The sequence below is a fragment of the Palaemon carinicauda genome, chromosome 32 (assembly GCF_036898095.1).
Source record: "Palaemon carinicauda isolate YSFRI2023 chromosome 32, ASM3689809v2, whole genome shotgun sequence".
NCBI lineage: Eukaryota > Metazoa > Arthropoda > Malacostraca > Decapoda > Palaemonidae > Palaemon > Palaemon carinicauda.
This window is the reverse complement of record NC_090756.1, coordinates 16,554,479-16,573,379: the sequence shown is the minus strand read 5'-3', so window position 1 is coordinate 16,573,379 and position 18,901 is coordinate 16,554,479. Positions and strand designations below refer to the sequence as shown.

Below are 18,901 nucleotides of genomic sequence, written 5' to 3'. Positions count from 1 at the left end.
GAAGATGATAATGCTCATTTGGTAAAAGAAAATTTTTTTGTACTGTTCTGCAAGTGAATTTCTGTTTACTTTCATAAACAGATGCTTGTTAAGAAACTTTAAATTACAATTTACTCCGGTCAAAAGAGCTTAGAATCTATTCATCATAAAAGTAGCATTCATGAAACCAGCATGAAATAACTCTGCAGGAAATCGGGAAAAAGAATACGAGGACAACAGATCAGCTAAGAATTGAAACAAAGTACTGTACTGTATACAGAAATGAAAACTTGAAGCAAACTCGCTTCACGTGTACAGTAACCTAATAAACGGTAAGTATGATTAACATGTAAGTGGTGAGGATGATTTGAAGGTAACGATTCAGGGTGAATTTCTCAACTGAGCATCACTGCTCGTGTATGCATAGTTTGCTTACATCAGCGTGATTGAAGGGTTGTGGCAGCCTATTGTAAACGTCCCTGCCTGGCGTTCTGCTGGATGGGAGATTAAGTTCCACTCATGCTCTTTAGTTTCTATATTGCCTGCAACCTCACCATCCTTATGAGCTAAGGATGTGGGTTTTGGGGGACTGTATAGGTCTACCTGCTGAGTCATCAGTAGCCACTGCCTGACCCATCCTGGTCCTAACTTGGGTGGAGAGGGGCTTGGGTGCTGATCATTACACACACACACACACACACACATATATATATATATATATATATATATATGTATATACATATATATATATATATATATATATATATATATATATATATATATATATATATATATATACATATACATATATATATATAATATATATATATATATATATATATATATATATATATATATATATATTATATATATATATATATATGTGTGTGTGTGTTCTTTTACTTTAATCCGTGTATTGTAGTTATATTCATAATACATGCAGCCTAATGCTGATGTAGGGAATGCACTAATTTTCCCCATTGGAGTCCTTGGGCTTATAGCCTCCAGCTTTTCCAATTAGGGTTGTAGCTTAGCTAGTAATAATAATAATCGTGACTATAGATACCAGTTTGATACATTTTTTTTTTCATTCAAAAAATAATTCTTATAGGATTCTAATGCACTCACTGCGCATCGCAGGGATTATTGTAGGCATTACTATAAGGGTATGTAACTAAACCACTGTTTGTGCTTCTGTTCTTCAGTCTTGAATCCATGTCTATCGATAGGCTTATCTACTAAGTCATCGGTAACCAATGCCTGGCACCCCATGGTTTTAGCTTGGGTGATGGGACATTGGCCTACAAGGAAATTCTATCTACGAAATTGCAAATGTTAACAATGGTAACTGAAAGAACAGACCAACTTAGAATTTTGTAGGAGATGCAAATTGCAGCCATTCCCATCTTGATTTTATTAATCCGTAGGCAATGTAGTGATTGTGGTACAATTATAAACAATTTGAAAATAGAATAAAATGGAAATAGAAAAAAAAATGTAATCACTAAAATGCGTGCTAAAATAAGTTATATAAAATTTAGATTCTATGTATTGAAAAGCGGAATAAATATTTATACCATAATGCAAGATATTTATGAGCTGTCGATGCAAGAGCCGTTCGTTTTAGATTGTCTTGCCTTATGCAAGACAGGGGCTGTTGCAACCCGTAAAATGGAAGAGCCCAGGGGAAGAGCCCATGCCCTCTTATTTTAAGGCTGAGGTCAATCTTAAATCCAATGAACGAAAAAGGAAAAAAATCATGTAAATAAAACCTTTAAGAATATGATTTGAAATCAAACTTATTAATAAAAAACAGGCAAATCTATAAAGAATAAACTTTTTCAACACAGTTATTATCGAATGAATAGGAACTCATTAAATCAGCCACACGTAAATTTTAGTATTGTTTCTAGAAATTTATTCGGAATGTATGGCATCTATTGCTTAGTGCGGGCCTTATAAAATCATGCATTATGTCAAAGTTTTGATTGTAAATTGGCAATTCTTAGTTAAAAAGAAAAACAATGAAGGTTTATACAGGAGAAAATTCATCAAAATATTTCATATTTCCTCAATGATAGTTTTATTGTCACTTTTAAATTTTTAAAGCCTATTGAGAGACACTACTTCAAAATGATAAAACGCCACTTCCATGGATCAGGTGTCGATATCCAACTTATCAAGTGTAAATTCATAAAGGGGCTCATAGATGGGAAGCTGCAGTACATAAACAGTACCCTGAATGAAAAAAAAGAAAAGAAATATAAAAAAACAATAATCCTGGACATTGAAGAAAAGGAGGGCGATGGTGGAAACAACCAGCAAAGTACCTACAAGAATTAAATCTGGACAGGGCAGATAAGAAGAATGTCCAAGAAGACAGAAATAAAATTCGAAACCAGAAAGTGGGACACTGAAAAACGGAAAGAAGGATAATTCAGAAAGTAAAGAGAGTTCATAAATATACGGAAAGTGTAAAAGAGAAATTAAAAAGGAAGAAATATATGACTATACATTTGCATCAGCGATATTTTATAGCAAGAACTAATATGTTAAAACTAAACTTTATAAACATACATACTAGGGGAAGTGTAAACTGTATTTTTTTGTGTGAAAATGAGGAAGAAGGTTTTTATTAGGTGAAAGAAATTTAGAAAAGAAAAAATATTAAACCAGCCACCCGTTGAGATACTACTGCTAGATAATTTTTGGGTCCTTTGACTGGCCAGACAGACTGACAGTACTACATTGGATCCCGCTCTCTATTTAAGGCTCACTTTCCTTTGTCTAAACATACACCGTGTAGTCTGGCCTATTCATTATACATTTCACTAAGATTGCAAAACAACCCTTCTTCGCTCAATGGGTTAACTACTGCACTGTAATTGTTCAGTGGCTACTTTCCTCTTGGTAAGGGTATAAGAGACGCTTCAGATATAGTAAGCATCTGTTCTAGGAGAAGGCCACTCCAAAATCAAACCTCTGTTCTCTAGTCTTGGGTAGGGCACTAGACTGTGTATCATGGTCTTCCACGGACTAGGGTTAGAGTTCTCTTGCTTGAGGCATTGAGGGTACACTCGAGCACAATATTCCATCTTGATTCTATTCCTCTTTTCTTATCTTTATATCTTACATATGAAATATATAATCTAATGTTACTGTTCTAAGATATTTTATCGCGCGTGTGTGTTACATCTCTTGTAGTTTGTTAGTTTCCTTGCCTCACTGTGCCATTTTTCCATGTTGGAGCCCTTGGGCTTATAGCATTAACTTTTCCAACTAGGGTTGTAGCTTAGCTTTTAATAATAATAATAATAATAATAATAATAATAATAATAATAATAATAATAATGATGATGATGATAATAATAATAATAATAATATGGAGAAAGGACAAAACAATATAAAAGAAAGATCAAACAAATAACTAGATTATCGGAGGTGCCGTTGCAAAGGCAATACTTCATCATTAAAACTAAGTGAACTGTGTCCGTGTCCAACGTGATTTCTTAAACTTGACCGATTTATTTTTCCTTTAGGTAAATATGGTGTTATTTACTTGGTATTTAACTTTCTTTTACATCAAGTTATGATGTTGGTGAATGTTGAGTGAACTTTAAGGTAATATATCGTAAATTAGGGTAAACATTACCTGTTGTGATACTACGGCTAGAGAGTTATTGGGTCCTTTGACAAGCTAGACACTACTATATTGTATTCCTCTCTCTGTTTACGTCTCATTTTTACTTTGCCGATAAATACACCGAATAGTCTGGGCTATTCTTCACCCATTCTCTTCTGTCCTCATACACCTGACAAGACTGAGATTACTATACAATTCTTCTCTCGAAGGGGTTAACTACTGCAACATAATTGTTCTGTGGCCACTTAGGTTTTATTATAGTTACAGGTGGAGAAGCCTTTCCACTAAAAACAGATTTTTTCCAATGGAAAATGACACTTGTTTTCACTGCAAATAAAAATTTAATTATTTAAGAAATAACGATCAATCGGGTTAGCGTGCGCAGCTCAACATGTACCCCTTGCTGGTACATAAGAGCGTGATGTTTTTCTTTTTTTGCAAGCAAAGTGAGCGCACGGCGGAGCAAAACTATTAGACAGTATAACAGGTTTTCGGTTTATTTGCTGTTGAAATGAAGGTCTAATTCAGTGAAAGCACATTATTTACTACTGGAAAAACTATTTTTTCTGTTCAAAAAGTTTTTCCGTCTGTACCTATAATTTTACAGAGTTCTCTTGCTTTAGGTACACTTGGACACACTATTCTATCACATTTCTATTCTACTTGTTTTCATAGTTTATACATGAAAGGGTTTTTAATGTTACTGTTCTTAGAATTTATTTTATTTATTACTTCTCTTGTAGTTTATTTAATAACTTGTTTCCTATCCCCACTAGGCTATTTTTTCCTGTTGTAGCCCCTGGGCTTATAGCATCTTACTTCTCCAACTAGGGTTGTACCGTAGCTTGAAAATAGTAATAGTAGCCTTTTGACCTAATTTAGAAATGCAATCAGTACCTTTAACCTACCTTAGGTGTAGCTGGTATAACTTTACCCATACACCATGAGAAGTGGAAGAATATAGTTCGTTGGGACAGGTGTAAACTTCCTTATGACATGGTAAATAATTTTTATTTGGAATGAAATGGTTTATTTTTGGTCAGAAATACAATATGAAGATAGTTTTACTATTTATGAAATATTTTGATTTGGTGTTACCTTGTCAGGAGTGAAGTCAGTTGGGAAGCTAATGCCTGGTTGAGATTTCTTAGGGTAAGATAAGAATATGGCAGTCAAAGAGGGGTTGCAGCTGTAGGGAAGTAGGTAAGGATATGGCTCATAGTGAAAGTTATGTGGTATTCTTGTGTTTGTTTCCCTTTTAAATGTGGGTAGGGAAGTAGGTAAGGAACTCATAGTGAAAGTTATGTGGTATTCTTGTGTTTGTTTCCCTTTTAGAATGTGGGTTTTCAATCATAACTTTTGAAATTTTATATCTGGTCTGTCTCAACGAACTACAAAGGCACCGGGATGCTCGCTCCTATTCAGTAAAGATGCTTTTTCAATATTAAACTTACCCGATAATCATGTAGCTGTCAACTCCGTTGCCCGACAGAATTCTATGGAGGGATACGCCAGCTATCACAATACTAGAAGGGGGTGTACTTACCAGCGCCACCTGTGGCCAGGTACTATAGTACTTCTTGTTGACACCTCCTCAATTTTTCCTCTGTCGTGCTTCCGGCAAGACGTTCTGGGATACGCTTATGATCTTCGAGTATTTTCACGGCTAATTGGTGAAGTATTCTCTCAGATTTCGGCTGTCGCTTTACTGGAAACCTTCTTATATTAGCTAGATAGCTTTTATATAGTCCTGATTAACGGTTAACGATCTTTTGCTTGATTTTGGAACCCCCTTTGGCTAACTCTTTGGATTCAAGATGTCTGACATTTCGCAAGCCCCCTCCCATAGACGATGTAGGTCTTGCAATAGGCGTATTCCGAAGGCCTCGGTAGATCCTCACACCGCTTGTTCTGACTGTAGGGACAGGCCCTGTCAGTTAGAAAATCGATGTGAGGAATGCGCCGGACTTTCGGAACTTGAATTTGTCCGTCTTTTGAAATATTCAACTAAGTTAGAGAGAGGTAGAGTTAGGAGGAGTTCTTCTCACTCTTCACTTTTTTCCTCACCTCATGATCCCCTACCTTTTCCTACCCCTGTAGTGGCTACCCCCGAACCTACTATTTGCCCTCCGCCTGATATGTCTGTTGTTTTGCGTGCTATTCAGGCCTTAGGCGATAAAGTAGAGTCAGTGGTAAGTGATCATAAGTCTCTTATGGCCGAAGTCAAGGAGCTTAAGGTCAAGAGTGCAGTGGGTGGAATTAGTGCCAGTGCTGTGACGAGTGCTAGTGTCAGTGCAGTGCCAAGTGCTAGTGTCAGTGTCAGTGTGGTGCGTGAGGATACTTCTGTGCGAGCCAGTCGTCCTCCCAGTCCGGGACCTCTTGCAAGCTCCCAAGCCCAGGGGAGAAGCAATGTCGAAGGGCATAAGGGTCCGTCAGGCCTTGTTCGGCGCACAGAAGTACCCTCGGTGGTTGCGGGCGTGTCTTCCAAAGACCGTCACTCCCACCTGCAGACGATTGAGCCCGTCTTTTTCTCGTCCGCTGATCAACTGTCAGGGAAGAAACGTTGGACTCAGGTCTCGAGACCACTTAAACGCAGAGTCCAGTCCGCGAGTGCTCAGCCAGGTTGCAGTCATTGGCTCAGCTCTGACTCGCCGCAGTCATCAGTCGACTGCACTCCGCCCAAGAGGAGTAAGGTTCTGCCACAACAGAGCTCGACTGTTAAGGCTTTACCTTAGCCTACTGTAGTTTCTGCCGACCCCAAGTGGACTCTACTACAGTCCATGCAAGCTCAGCTTTCGGACTTGATGCGTGAGTGTCGGGCTGAGAGTGTTGCGCCTCCGCCTCCGCCTACACTCCCTCCGCCTGCGCTCGCTCCGCCTGATCGCAGTACCACCTGCCAGGCGTACGATGTTGAGCCACGTTCTGAGTTTGCTGTTCCCAGTGGTGTTCAGCCTCCACCTTCCTTAAGGCAACCTTTTCAATGGGATCAGGAGGATTATACCTCGCTTCCTCCGCCTCCACTTGCTGCTCCACCAGTGATGCAACTCTCGGTTGAGGTACAACAACCTCTCCCGTCCATGAGTCAGTCTCCTCAGCTCTCGCTGCAGCGAGCTCAACCCTCCACAAGGCAAGCACCACAACACCTTAGCCTTGCGCTTCAGGAGCCTCAGCTTGCGAGACATTTCCCTTGTTCTGCGCAGCCTCTACCTCATCGCGCTCCGCTCACACCACAGGAACAGGAACTTGCTACTCCGCTTCCGCCAACCGCTCAGCAAGCGCAACCCTTGGGTTCAACCACTCATGCTAGGAGTCAGCCTCCTCTACCCATGCGCCTTCCTTCTGCTTCGTCTTTTATTCAGCCTTTGCAGTCTGAGCCTCAGGTTTTCCCTCAACAGTTACTTGAAGAGGAAACCACTAATATTGTTCCTACTCGTTCTGACTCTGCTGTTCAGCATTCTTGTCCGATCTCTTCGCTACACTCTGGTGATGAGGCTTCTGATGATGAGGCGGCACACCTGGATCCCTCGTCAGACGTGGATGAATCCAAGCCTTCTCCACAGTCTATTGACTTTCGTAAGGTCTTGGCTCTGCTTAGGGAGGTTTACCCAGACCACTTTGTCTCTGCTATTCCCCGCTCTCCGCCATCTGAGTTTTCGCTGGGCATACAGCAAGCTAAGTCCACCTATACTAAGCTAGTCCTAGCAAGGTCCTCTAAGAGAGCGTTAAGGATCTTAGGGGAGTGGCTGCAGACTAAGCAACACCTTGGCAAAACTTCTTTCATGTTCCCTCCGACTAAGCTCACTTCGAAAGCGAGCGTTTGGTATGCCACAGGAGAAGCACCAGGCTTGGGAGTACCTGCCTCTGCCCAGGCTGACTTCTCAAGTCTGGTAGACTCGCCTCGGAGAACTGCAATGAGGCGCTCTAAGGTTTGCTGGACCTTCTCAGACCTTGATCACTTACTGAAGGGAGTATTTAGAGCATTTGAGATGTTCAACTTTCTAGACTGGTGCCTGGGGGCCCTCAGCAAGAAGACCTCCCCTGCGGACAAGGATTCTGCCATGCTATTAATGTCCTGCATGGATAAGGCCATTAGGGATGGATCTGGTGAGCTTGCGTCGATGTTTGTATCAGGGGTTCTGAAGAAAAGGGAACAGCTGTGTACCTTCCTTTCCTCCAGCATTACACCTTGTCAAAGGTCACAACTCCTTTTTGCTCCGCTCTCGAAGTTCCTCTTCCCCCGAAGAGCTGGTTAAGGACTTGTCTGCTGCCCTGATACAAAAGGACACACACGATCTTGTAGCCTCATCGGCTCGTAAGTCTAAGGTTGCTACCTCAGTCCCCAAGACTTATCGCTCCCCAGTGGCTGATACCCCTGCTACGAGGTTCATACCGCCCTTTCGTGGTAGAGCCCCCAGCCGAGGAAGCTCCCGTCCAGACTCTTACAGGAGCAAGTCTAGGAAAGGCTCCAAGACATCTAAAGGAAAAAACTGACTCTCCGCATCTCCAGACAGCAGTAGGAGCCAGACTCAAGATCTTCTGGCAAGCCTGGGAGAAGAGAGGTGCAGACGCCCAGTCTGTCAGTTGGCTGAGGGACGGTTACAGGATTCCATTCTGCCTCAAACCACCTCTGACCACATCTCCCATCAACCTCTCTCCCAACTACAAAGAAGAGGACAAGAGGCTAGCATTGCACCAGGAGGTGTCGCTACTTGTGCAGAAGAAGGCAGTGGTTATAGTCCGGGACCATCAATCCCCGGGCTTCTACAACCGTCTCTTTCTTGTGGCCAAGAAGACAGGAGGTTGGAGACCGGTGCTGGACGTCAGCGCGCTCAACGCGTATGTCACCAAGCAGACGTTCACGATGGAGACGACGAAGTCGGTCCTAGCAGCGGTCAGGCAGGAGGACTGGATGGTCTCGTTGGACTTGAAAGATGCCTACTTTCACGTTCCTATTCATCCAGACTCCCAACCTTTCCTGAGATTCGTTTTTGGAAAGGTTGTCTACCAATTCCAAGCCCTGTGTTTTGGCCTAAGCACAGCTCCTATGGTGTTCACTCATCTGATGAGGAATATAGCAAAATTCCTACACTTATCGGACATCAGAGCCTCCCTCTACTTAGACGACTGGCTGTTGAGAGCCTCCACGAGTCGTCGCTGTCTGGAGAATCTCAACTGGACTTTGGACTTAATCAGAGAACTGGGTCTGTTAGTCAACATAGAAAAGTCTCAGCTCATTCCCTCCCAATCCATTGTGTACCTGGGAATGGAGATTCGGAGTCAGGATTTTCGGGCTTTTCCATCGGCCCCCAGGATAAGCCAAGCCCTAGAGTGCATCATGAGCATGCTGAAGAGGAGCAGTTGCTCGGTGAGACAGTGGATGAGTCTCACAGGGACCCTTTCATCACTGGCCCTGTTCGTCGAGCTAGGGAGACTCCACCTCCGCCCTCTTCAATTCCATCTTGCAGCTCATTGGGACAAGGGTTCGACTCTCGAAGCAGTCTCTATCCCAATCACCCAAGAGATGAAGACCACTCTCCTGTGGTGGAAGAACAATCTCCTTCTCAGGGAGGGCCTATCGTTGGCTATTCAGACCCCCAATCTTCATCTCTTCTCAGATGCATCGGACTCGGGCTGGGGTGCGACCTTGAACGGACGGGAATGCTCGGGAACGTGGAACGAGGAACAGGGATTACTCCACATCAACTGCAAGGAGCTACTAGCAGTTCATTTAGCCCTGCTGAACTTCAAGTCCCTCCTGCTAGGCAAAGTGGTGGAGGTGAACTCAGACAACACCACAGCCTTGGCTTACATCTCCAAGCAAGGAGGGACCCATTCGAGGAGCCTATACGAGATCGCAAGGGACCTCCTCATTTGGTCAAGAGGTCTAAACCTCACTCTGGTCACGAGGTTCATTCAGGGCAATATGAACGTCTCAGCAGATCGCCTAAGCAGAAGGAATCAGGTCATTCCCACGGAATGGACCCTCCACAAGAGTGTGTGCAACAGACTTTGGACCTTGTGGGGTCAACCTACCATAGATCTGTTTGCCACCTCCATAACCAAGAGACTTCCGCTGTACTGTTCCCCTGTTCCAGACCCTGCAGCAGTTCATGTGGATGCTTTTCTACTGAACTGGTCCCATCTCGACCTTTACGCATTCCCACCGTTCAAGATAATAAACAAAGTTCTGCAGAAATTCATCTCGCACGAAGGGACACGGCTGACGCTGGTTGCTCCCCTTTGGCCTGCAAGAGAATGGTTCACAGAGGTACTTCAATGGCTAGTCGACATCCCCAGGACTCTACCTCTAAGAGTGGACCTTCTACGTCAACCTCACGTAGACAGGTTGCACCCAAACCTCCACGCTCTTCGGCTGACTGCCTTCAGACTGTCGAAAGATTCGCTAGAGCTAGAGGCTTTTCGAAGGAGGCAGCCAGTGCGATTGCCAGAGCAAGAAGGGTTTCCACTCGTAGAGTCTACCAGTCTAAGTGGGAAGTCTTCCGGAGCTGGTGTAGAGCCAATTCAATATCCTCTACCAATACCTCTGTGACCCAAATAGCTGACTTCCTTCTACATCTTAGGAATGAGAGATCCCTTTCAGCCCCTACGATTAAAGGGTATAGGAGTATGTTGGCTTCAGTTCTCCGCCACAGAGGTTTGGACCTTTCTTCCAACAAGGACCTTCAAGACATTCTTAAGTCTTTTGAGACGTCTAAAGAGCGTCGTCTATCCACTCCAGGCTGGAACCTAGACGTAGTCTTAAGGTTCCTTATGTCACCTAGGTTCGAACCTCTCCAGTCAGCTTCCTTCAAGGACCTTACCCTCAAGACTCTTTTTCTCGTCTGCCTTGCAACAGCTAAGAGAGTCAGTGAGGTTCATGCCTTCAGCAAGAACATTGGTTTCACGACCGAATCTGCAACATGTTCTTTTCAGCTCGGATTCCTAGCAAAGAACGAACTTCCTTCACGTCCTTGGCCTAGATCGTTTGAAATACCTAGCCTCTCCAACATGGTAGGTAACGAACTAGAGAGAGTTCTTTGCCCTGTCAGAGCTCTCAAGTATTATCTTAAGAGGTCTAAACCTATTCGAGGACAGTCAGAAGCCTTATGGTGTGCCATCAAGAAACCTTCGAGGCCCATGTCCAAGAACGGGGTTTCGTATTATATAAGGCTTCTGATTAGAGAAGCCCATTCTCACTTAAAGGAGGAAGACCTTGCATTGCTGAAGGTAAGGACCCACGAAGTAAGAGCCGTAGCTACTTCGATGGCCTTTAATAAAAACCGTTCTCTGCAGAGCATAATGGATGCAACCTATTGGAGGAGCAAGTCAGTGTTTGCATCATTTTATCTTAAAGATGTCCAGTCTCTTTACGAGAACTGCTACACCCTGGGACCATTCGTAGCAGCGAGTGCAGTAGTAGGTGAGGGCTCAGCCACTACATTCCCTTAATCCCATAACCTTTTTTAACCTTTCTCTTGAATGCTTTTATGGTTGTTACGGTAGGCTAAGAAGCCTTCCGCATCCTTTTGATTTGGCGGGTGGTCTATTCATTCTTGAGAAGCGCCTGGGTTAGAGGTTTTGTAGAGGTCCTTTAGTAGGGGTTGCAACCCTATATACTTTAGCACCTTTGGGTTGATTCAGCCTCCAAGAGGAACGCTGCGCTCAGTAAGGAAGACGAACTTAAAAAAGAGGCAGAGTAACGGTTCAATTCGACTTCCTTACCAGGTACTTATTATTTCATTGTTATTTGAGATAACTGTTATATGAAATATGGGATACTTAGCTATCCTTTAATCTTGTACACTGGTTTTCACCCACCCCCCTGGGTGTGAATCAGCTACATGATTATCGGGTAAGTTTAATATTGAAAAATGTTATTTTTATTAGTAAAATAAATTTTTGAATATACTTACCCGATAATCATGATTTAATCGACCCTCCCTTCCTCCCCATAGAGAACCAGTGGACCGAGGAAAAATTGAGGAGGTGTCAACAAGAAGTACTATAGTACCTGGCCACAGGTGGCGCTGGTAAGTACACCCCCTTCTAGTATTGTGATAGCTGGCGTATCCCTCCATAGAATTCTGTCGGGCAACGGAGTTGACAGCTACATGATTATCGGGTAAGTATATTCAAAAATTTATTTTACTAATAAAAATAACATGTTTCGTAGATTAGGATAAGGAGGCTACAGTGATTGATAGTGATGGTGTCTCAACCCAGAAGTTACTGTGACCATTATTTGTATAACTGATTACTCAACATGCTTTTAGAATAAAGCAATAAGTGAAATTGCATACCAGAGGTTGCCGTTATCCCAGCTACAAAATAGTACAGTAGTTGTCTTTGCTACTAAAAAGCTGCCACTATAAAGTTGATGGTAACTGATTTATTTTTTAAAATTCATACAATACTTGGATTCAATCATGTGACATCAATCTGATAAATTATTCAACTATTTTATCATTACTAATACATAATAAACTTTGGTAAGACCATACTCATCTGACAGTCAATACAAAATCGCATCACTAAGATTTCACGTTAGATTAATTTTATTTATTACTTTTCAGCATTTTAAAAAAATCTTGCATGATAGAAACTTCTGTACACTGAATACTGAAAAAAAATCCAAACCCCCTCATTCAGCTATATAAAATTTCCTCTCCATATGCTTCATATATATTATTGGGAATACATGCAATTAACAAGATTTTTCTTTAGAGTATAAGGTTATTTATAGGTGCCTTTCAATAATTGTACAGTATTTTCGTAACACCGTGATACAATATAAGTACTGTGGGCCCGAGTAATATGTGGCTGATTTTTATCTTGAAACATCGTACCCTCACTTTCTAGTAAAGTAATCCCTCCCAACCCTCACTTTCTTCATACTTTTAACTGTTCCATGATGGAGAAGGCCTGACCATTAGAATTAACGGCATGCCTAGTATTAGGAGCACCATGCTTTATAGTCTTTTCCTTTGTAAAATGTTTTGTACTGTATAGTCAGGTGTTTCTATCTGCAAATTATGTGCTGTTACTAGCTATCATACTGGATTGGGACATGAATTTAATATGCGTCTGTTAGTAACTGTGACTCTCTCCTCTTTCAGGCATGCAATAAGTTAGAAATACACTGAAAATGGTGGCTAAAGTGCCAAAGGTTAGAGGCACAATGAAAAAGCTGCCTTTAATGAGAGTCACGACTAAAACATCATTGAAGAAGAAGAACAAGATTACCAGCATTCCCAACGAAGCATCGTTCAAAATCACTAAAAAGAAAATGAAAAAACTCAAGAAGAAGAAAGCTGCCGCCGAAAGTACTTCGGAGAAAGCCGTGAAGTCCAAACTTAAGGGCAAGAAATCTAAAGTGTTGAAAAAGAAACCCAAGATGGAAAACGATTCATCTTCATTACTTGCCAATGAAGAAATTATATCGAAAGACAAAGAGAGGTAAGGTGTCTTATTTCAATGTTACTTTACTTCATTTCCCTATAGTTTTCATCATCATTGGTACAGTACCCTTTTATCTAAGGTTTTACATTAAATAGAATACAGTACATAGCCAATAAATTTCATCAATTTTCTTCCATTTTGTCTATTTCCCATCCAACGTAGATCTTTATTGGTACTGTTTCTCCCTGAATTTTTGGATTACTTACCAATTGGCCATCATCCCATTGGGAGAAGGCACTACATATGGGCCTATGTAACATCCCTTTGGTCAATATCTGCACTTACTGTTTACCTTTTTTTCTGCCCTTAATTATTGCATCCTTTCTTCCACATTGCTGTCCACCCTCTCAACTTACCTGGTGTACCTGGGTGCAGAATGGCTTCTCCTGCCCCAGCACGAGCCATATGACCCAAATTCGCAAATTCAATCCTATCCTACTAGTCATTATGCCGCCACTTGTATATCTGCTGCTCTGACTGGCTACTCCTTTTGCCTTTGTTTGATATCTGTCAATTTTGAACCTTACTAGTAGACATCTGTCAACTTCTTATTTATGATTTGTTAACATTAATTTGATATAATGTGTGTTACCATATAGCGTTCCCATTTTTTTTATCCTAACATAGAGTTATTCCTACACGAATACAAAACAGTGTGCTTTAATAGGGGTATGATTTCAACAGAGCTGGAACATGGATGGTAAAATTTATAAAAAAAAAGTGGTGCAGTAGTAAGCCTCGCCCACCCGTTGGACCACTGAGCAGTACACATGTACTTTTCTACACCTCCAATTAACTGGGGTGTTATAATCTTTTTGTTTTCTCTCCTAAGTGTTTGTGTGTGCTGTGATGGACTCAACAAGCAGATATGCAGGTCTGCGTGATAAACTTGTTTGCAATTGCTGTAGGTTTTTGAATAAAATTGATGAGGATCCCCATCTCCTTGTACTTTTTTGCAGTGGGCATGTCTCCTTGCAGTCATTTCCCTGTGACTAGTGCAATTTGTGGCCTCCTATGAATAGTTCAAAAAGTAGAGGAAGAAGAAAGATAAAATACTTCAGCTTCTGATGTGGCAACGCCCATACTGTTGCAAAAGGAGTTCTTTAGCTCCCTATTCTTGACCTCCTGTGTCTCCTTCAGGTTTGTTGAGGGCTAATTCCTCTGGAGGTATTACAAAGAATGAAGGAAACCCAAATTGGCACTCTGGGCCAGCTTCATATAAGGCAGAAGTTTCACCGTCTCCCAATGAAAGCAATACTGTACTCCTCTGCTTGCTTCTCGAAGTTTGCCCTCCCTTTGACTGACTGATGACAAAGTACTTTGGGATTTGGACCTGAGGAAGTTATGGTCTTCCCTTGGTATCAATAGTGATTCTACTGCTTCAAAGCTGCCATAGGTGTTGGCTGATGTTATGACCACCAGAACTTCTATTGCTGTGTCCTCTTCTGCTGTTCCACCTGAAGTGACGACCATCAACGAGTCCTGAATCCTCTCCTCTTGCGATCTCATTGTTGCCTCCTATAAATTTCCAACTTTGAAAACTGGTAAAGGTACGGATTGTACGCTTCAACATCTGCTGCTGAACCTTTGGAGGCAACGTTAGCCCTGTCAAAGAAGTAGTCGCATGCAAAGACCGATCGACCAACCCAATTCAGGGAAGGTGGTTTAGTACAAGGTACAGGGGCTCGTGGACCTTTAACCAGTGGTTGGACCCACACAGGAACAAGCAGATGCCGCCCTTATCACAAACCTTCTGACATTTCTAGAGAGATGTCAGCATTCAAGAAGGGTCCCATTGGTACATATGACCAACTAGTTCTTCCATTGGGCGAGTGGCATGAGGACTTATACAGACCGTCTCGCCACTATCATTGAGGCAGCTCAACACACTGATGGTCTCCACGAGCACGAGGTGACCGGACTTTTAGCGCTAGGATCCTATTCCACACGTTAAAACACCAAGCAACAGGTCACCTTGCTCTATTTCTTCTCTTCATCTCCCCCTCTATTCGTCTAGTGATCCTGATGCTCGAGTCGCAGGTTTCTTAGTCAACGACAACAGGCATTCCCACGAAGCTAGACATTCTATGCATCGAATGACTAGTCGTGACAGGTGGCATCAAAGGTCCTAGATCTACCACTGGTCAGTAGCAGTAGCTTAATTTGCTTCGTCTCATGATTTGTTTAATCAGTATAGAACGAAAAAGTACTCCGCCCTCATCCTCTTGCACACTAAGTAAGTGACTGCTACTTATTTGACTCATCAGTCAGCAAACCGATGGGAAAATTGGTTACTGAAGAGAAGGAATGCAGTATCTCCACATTTCTCCAGTCAGGTGGGACAGCTAGCTTCACTCTTCCTTAGGAATGCACTAGTACTGGAGTCTAGTGTTCTTTCTGTAAAAGGAATCATGACTCCATTATCCTTGAAGGTGTTACTTTCAAGGATGCTGATCCTTCCTAGTCAACCTCTCCAAGAGCTTCTTCCACATGAATGACCATTCAAGTTGGCACTGAAGAAGTTGACAGTGAAACCCAGATCTTGATCTGCTGCTTCAATCCTTTCCACCTCAAAGAAGGGAGGAGACACCGTACCTCCATTTTGCCCTAACCCCTCTGAGCCAGGAAGGGCAGTAGAGTAAGGGGATTACCTGTCGGCATTGGGCAGCGTGGCATTGACACAGCATAGAAAATTGGTTGGTAGCAGTCCTACTGAACCTTATTCACCTCTCACTCACTTTCCGACGCACTTTTACTCCTTTCCGAAATCACTGAAAGCTCAGGAGCTTGCAACAGAGGTGAAGGCGACGAGGAAAAAAAACATGTTAGAAGGCTCGGCATCCCAGATGGGTTTCCCGAATTCTACAGTCGACTACTCTTGAGGGAGAAGTCTTCCCGAGGATGGAAGCCAGTCATTACTCTCTCGCCACTGAACAAGTTTGTTCAACAAACTTTGTTTAAGATAGAGTCGGTGAGTATGGTATTACTTCTCTTGTAATTTATTTATTTCCTTTCCTAGCTGGGCTATTTTTCTCTGCTGGAGCCCTTGGGCTTAAAGCTTCCTGTTTTGCCAAGTAGGGTTGTAGGTTAGCTATTATTAGTAATAATAATAATCGGTCTGGCAGAAGTAGCTTTGGACTGTCTACGGCTCCCCAAGTGTTCACGCGATCGTTCACTCTTGTCTCAGCTAGGGCACACTCGAACTGGATTTGTCTTCTGAGGTATCTCAACAATTGACTGATCCTGTTGGCCTCGAGGAGGTAGTTGCTCATGATTAGGACAAACTTCTTTACTTTTGTCATGATCTGGAATTACCTGCTTCTCTGTCTTGTGAGGTTGCTGAAGCACTACCTGAAGAGAACTTGGCATTACAGGCTGGAGCACCAGTGGCTGTTCCTCAGAGCTGCTAGGGTTCTGAAAAAAAGATGTGTAAGAACATGATTTTGTTCTGACTTTGTAAGACTGTCAGGGGTTTGTTACCCTGCTTCAAGAGAGATTACATACAGACGAACCATGTTGGGCGTATCGATTCAACTCTAGCCTTCGGCAAGAATTTGTCAGTGGAAAAATTGCTGAAGGCAGGAGTCTGGTAAGGTCTTCAGGAGTAGGTCTATACCAACAGATCCCTGAATACCTTTACCCTGGGACCTCTGGTAGCTGCTCTATAGATTGTGTAGCAAGCTTAGTTCCCACACGGAGTAAGAAGCCTCCCGTCTAAGATAGTCTTCACAACATAAGATTAGAGCAAGAGGTAAGGATGTCTGGACATTTTTCCTTTCATATTTCCCTCTCTTTGTGAGGCAGCTTAGTGCGTTTGGGAACTGGATTGGATGCTAAATACAGTCGAGTAACTCAGTCAAGTAACTTTTCTTTACAATTTAGTTTATATTAAAGTAGGATGGATGAACGGAATGCTTGCAAAGCCATTTCTTGTAAACTTTACACCATATCCCTTAGAATATAGATTCTTCAGTGACTGCCTTCCAGTCCTCTAGTAGACACATAGCCTAACACCTGCTACATCTTTGTGCTCGGTTAGTCAGGAGGTTAACAGGCGCGACTCTCGCTCCTCTACCGGACCGAAGTACGTTGACATCTCCCAGGTTAGTTAACTTGCCACTCTTGGTTATAGAGGCTTCTGCTCTCCAGGTTGATGAGTGTCTTACCCCCAGGCTATTTGGAAATTTCCAACCCTTAACCCCCAGGGGGTTATTTTTTTCATAGCACATTTTGCAGTATATTTTTTTTAAATTGCTCTAACAGCCTTAATTTTTGTCATAGAGAGGTCAGGTTGGTCTTATTCTCTTGGAAAATGCCTGAATTTTCTCAAAAAATTATCAAAAATATGAAAAAAAAAAATTTATAGCATTTTTTTGCAAGGACGTACCGGTACGTCCATGGGGGTAAAGGGATGGCTTTTGTGAAACGTACCATTACGTCCTTTGGGGGTAAAAGGGTTAAAGGACAAAGGTTTGCATTAAAGGCTGCTTGGGAATGGCAGAGGTAAGGGATAGTAACATTGCCCTAGCCAGCAGGACAATGCCCTAGAGACTGACCATATATAAATATGATCAGTGCCCAAGCCCCCTCTCCATTAAATTGGGACCAGGGAGGGCCAGGCAATGGCTGCTGATGAATCAGCAGGTAGACCCATAGGCTTCTCTAAAACTCCCTATCCTTATTTCACAAGGATGGTGAGGCTACAGACACTACAAAGAACTATTGAGTTTAAGTGGGACTATCTCCCATCCAGCAGAATGCCACGCATGGTCATTTCCAATAGGCCATCACAATCCTATGTAGAGGAACAAATCACAAGTTTTTAATAGTAATTTCTAATTTTCAATATTAAACTTACCCGATGATCATATAGCTGTCAGCTCTGCTGCCCGACAGAAAAACCTACGGGCGGAATACGCCAGCGATCGCTATACAGGTGGGGGTGTACATCAACAGCGCCATCTGTCAAGTAGGTACTCAAGTACTCGATCTCAACACAGAACCAATTTTCTCTCTGTCGTGCCACTGGCAAGACCTACTAAATACGCTGTTACTAACTGGATTTGTTTTCACAACTATTTGGTGAAGTACACTTTTCCAGTTTTGAGCTTTCGCTGTGCAGGGGTTTTATCTTCATTTCAAAACTTGAACTCGTTTTGGATAGTTTTAATTATGGTGACAAAGAGAGTATGGACTCTCTTTCACTTTTAAATGGCCGACCCTTCCCTTAGACGGAAGTGTGTTTGGTTTTTTAGTAATTTTGCTTAACACGTTTTATTTTATATCTCTCCGCCTTTATTAGGCCTCTTCGATTAACTATCCTTTTTTTTTTTTTATAAACATAAATTTTTATGTTTTGTTTATATGCGACCTTTCCTGATATAGGCGGTCCTAACTTGGAACCGAAGTTAATCAACGTTGAGCCCGTTATATCGTATTTAACCTTTAAAGAATTTAAAACTTTTTAAATTTAATGTTTTATGAAAGAATTTCTTTGATAGTCTCGTACTGTTTTCAAAGATGAACTAACGTTTAGTTTTTTTTTAGTCTTCGCAGTTGTTGACATTCAGGACGTTCAACATGCGCTCTATCGTTACGATAGAGAGAGAGTGTATCACGGTTTCACTTTGCAGTAAGAGTAAACCGATTCTAGCGTTTCGTTCATTCTTTCTTAGCTTAAATGGTTTAAATTCTAAATTCAAGGAATTTTTTTATTTGGAAAACCTTTTAGTTTTTTCCTTTAGCAAATAACATGTTTTGACGATATATAATTGGGCTCTTCTCTCAGGTGCGAAATCTAGAGAGAAAGGAGAGATAGAG

General features: G+C 42.1%; 1 protein-coding gene across 1 annotated transcript in view; it reads left to right on the top strand.

The window, feature by feature from the left end:
* Window positions 1–3,418: 3,418 nt before the first annotated feature.
* Window positions 3,419–18,901, top strand: part of wcd (U3 small nucleolar RNA-associated protein 18 homolog wicked) — an 81,647-nt gene continuing 66,164 nt past the window's right edge. Inside the window, exons 1-2 of the mRNA XM_068356087.1 lie at window positions 3,419–3,518; window positions 12,739–13,078. Of these exons, the coding sequence (XP_068212188.1) occupies window positions 12,768–13,078 (311 nt within the window). The 5' untranslated portion in view covers window positions 3,419–3,518; window positions 12,739–12,767. The remainder of the gene's footprint in view (window positions 3,519–12,738; window positions 13,079–18,901) is intronic.